Source organism: Etheostoma spectabile, chromosome 15 (genome assembly GCF_008692095.1).
Source record: "Etheostoma spectabile isolate EspeVRDwgs_2016 chromosome 15, UIUC_Espe_1.0, whole genome shotgun sequence".
Lineage (NCBI taxonomy): Eukaryota > Metazoa > Chordata > Actinopteri > Perciformes > Percidae > Etheostoma > Etheostoma spectabile.
This window is the reverse complement of record NC_045747.1, coordinates 31,834,563-31,836,727: the sequence shown is the minus strand read 5'-3', so window position 1 is coordinate 31,836,727 and position 2,165 is coordinate 31,834,563. Positions and strand designations below refer to the sequence as shown.

At 50.5% G+C, this 2,165-nt stretch overlaps 1 protein-coding gene across 1 annotated transcript; it reads left to right on the top strand.

Moving 5' to 3' along the window:
• On the top strand, positions 1-1,655 carry LOC116702989 (filamin A-interacting protein 1-like; the record flags this gene model as incomplete). Its single annotated transcript, XM_032537558.1, is given in 1 exon segment — positions 1-1,655. A coding segment is annotated over 1 exon segment (1,344 nt). The 3' UTR covers positions 1,542-1,655.
• Between the last annotated feature and the right edge of the window lie 510 nt (positions 1,656-2,165).

Below are 2,165 nucleotides of genomic sequence, written 5' to 3'. Positions count from 1 at the left end.
CCCAGCTGGGGTTAAGTCGAGAGGAAGTGGAGCTCATCAGCCTCGATAAAGCCGAGCTCCTGTTAAGATTTCAGGATTATAAGGCAAAAACAGCCCAAACCGAGTCAGAACTCCGACAGCAGAGATGTGACAGTGAGGCAAACGCCAGGAACACTGTCGCAGAACTCAAGGCTCATTATGAATCTGAAATAGGGAGGATGCTAGAGGGGCACGACAAGAGGCTGGCGGAGGCGAAGGCGGTGTGCAGACAGCTAACACTAAAGCTAAGGATCGCCAAAGAGTGGTCAGGAAGACAAGCTGCCGAGTTCGAAGAACTGAAGGCTCATTACGAGTCTGAAATAGGGAGGATGCAAGAGGGGCACGACGAGAGGCTGGCGGAGGAGAAGGCGGTGTGTCAACAACTAAAGCTAAAGCTAAGGATCGCCAAAGAGTGGTCAGGAAGACAAGCTGCCGAGTTGGAAGAACTTGGAGCTGCGCTGCCCCCAGTGGGGACGGAGGACAAAGACAAATTGGAGGACTTACGCATACAGATACTAGAAAAAGACATCTTCATCGACGCAGAAGAAACGCGGAAGGAAAACACGCGATTCAACGAGTTAGTGAAGCAGAAAGAACTGGAGAAGAACATCGAAAAGCTGAAGAAGACAATCACTGGTCTGAAGAACAAGGAAGACCTCAGCGAGAAGGTCTCTGCGTTGGAGAGCACGATCCAGGACAGAGAAAATGTCATCAGGGAGAAAAACCTGGAGATGTCTCGTCTGATAAAGGACAACAAGCAACTGCAACAGGATTGGGCGAAAGAGAAGGACAACAACGCCGTCCTCGTTAAATTAAACGAAGTGAAGGACAACTTCCACAGCGTTGAGGAGGACCTGAGAGCGGCGCAGTCTGAGCACAAAGACGCCAGAGACCGGGAGAACGCCGACCTGGGAGAGACCAACTCCAATCTCAAGGACAAAGTGAGGAGATGTGAGCCAGACCTGATCCAGAAGAGAGAGAAGATCAGGGACCTGACAACCGACGTGATGCGCTTCAAGGCCAATCTGCAGGCGTGCATGGACTCCACCTCCGAGCCCAAGACATTTGTAAGTAAAGTCCTCAACGTCAAAAGACACCACATGGACACCGAGTCCAAAGTGCAGATGGATGGTAACAACGAGATGGGGCTCAGAGAAGCCACAGCTGCCAAAGATCAGCTGATCGACAGTTACAGTCGGTGCCACCAGAACTCGTCCAGGGTGCAGGGACGTTGCCAGGAGCAGATCTTTCAGAGTGAGGTGCGAAGCAATCAGGACCCGAGTTCCCTCATCAGACAGATCCACAACATGACCGTGGAGCTGGACCACGTCAAAACACAACTCACAGAAACAACTCAGCTTCTTGAATTGGCGAGAAAGACACCGCTGCAGAAAGTGAAGATGTGGATAAATAAAAACATCCTGCCAACAAATAAGGTTGCTCCAATAGACGTAGAGGAGCCCCCGTCCCGTCTCCTGGGGGACAATACTGTGCACCGTCGTGCAGACAACACATTGTCCTGATCCAGAGGACGGCATCATTCACGTCAAACAGTTTGTGGAGGGTGACCTCCCGATAGTTGACGTCTAAGACCCCCCCCCCTCTTACATTGTGCACCATCTCCACTCCACCTTGACCCATGAGACCTCAGAAAAGCCCGGTCTCCTTAATGCGGTGCAGCATGTCAGGGCCCCGTGGGGGCTCAGGGTGGGGAGAGGTGCGTCTTCGTGGGCGGGACTCTGAGTGATTTGGGTTCCTCCCACACGCCAAATACACTGTGAAAGTTTAAATTAAATAAAAGATTATTTTTAAAAATCAACAACTTCAGCTCAAGCTCTGTTCTTGTATTTCCTGCATCTGTGAAACGTCACGTATTATGTCAACCATGGAGATGAAATGGATAGAAACCAGCATGGCAGAGCGGTTTGAGCGGCAGCTGTTTTTAGGAGCACCATTGCCATGGTAACATGTAAGCATTAGTAGAAGGTAGTCTATCGTTCACGTTGCACTGGGATTGGTCCGATGCTGCAGGAAAATCTGCCGATGCGTGAATTTTCAGTTTCCTTCTGCTTTCGTTGTGTTGGAATGTAAAATTTGGTTGATTCCTGAGGACCATGGTTACCTGGTCTTCAGGTCTCTGCAGGGTA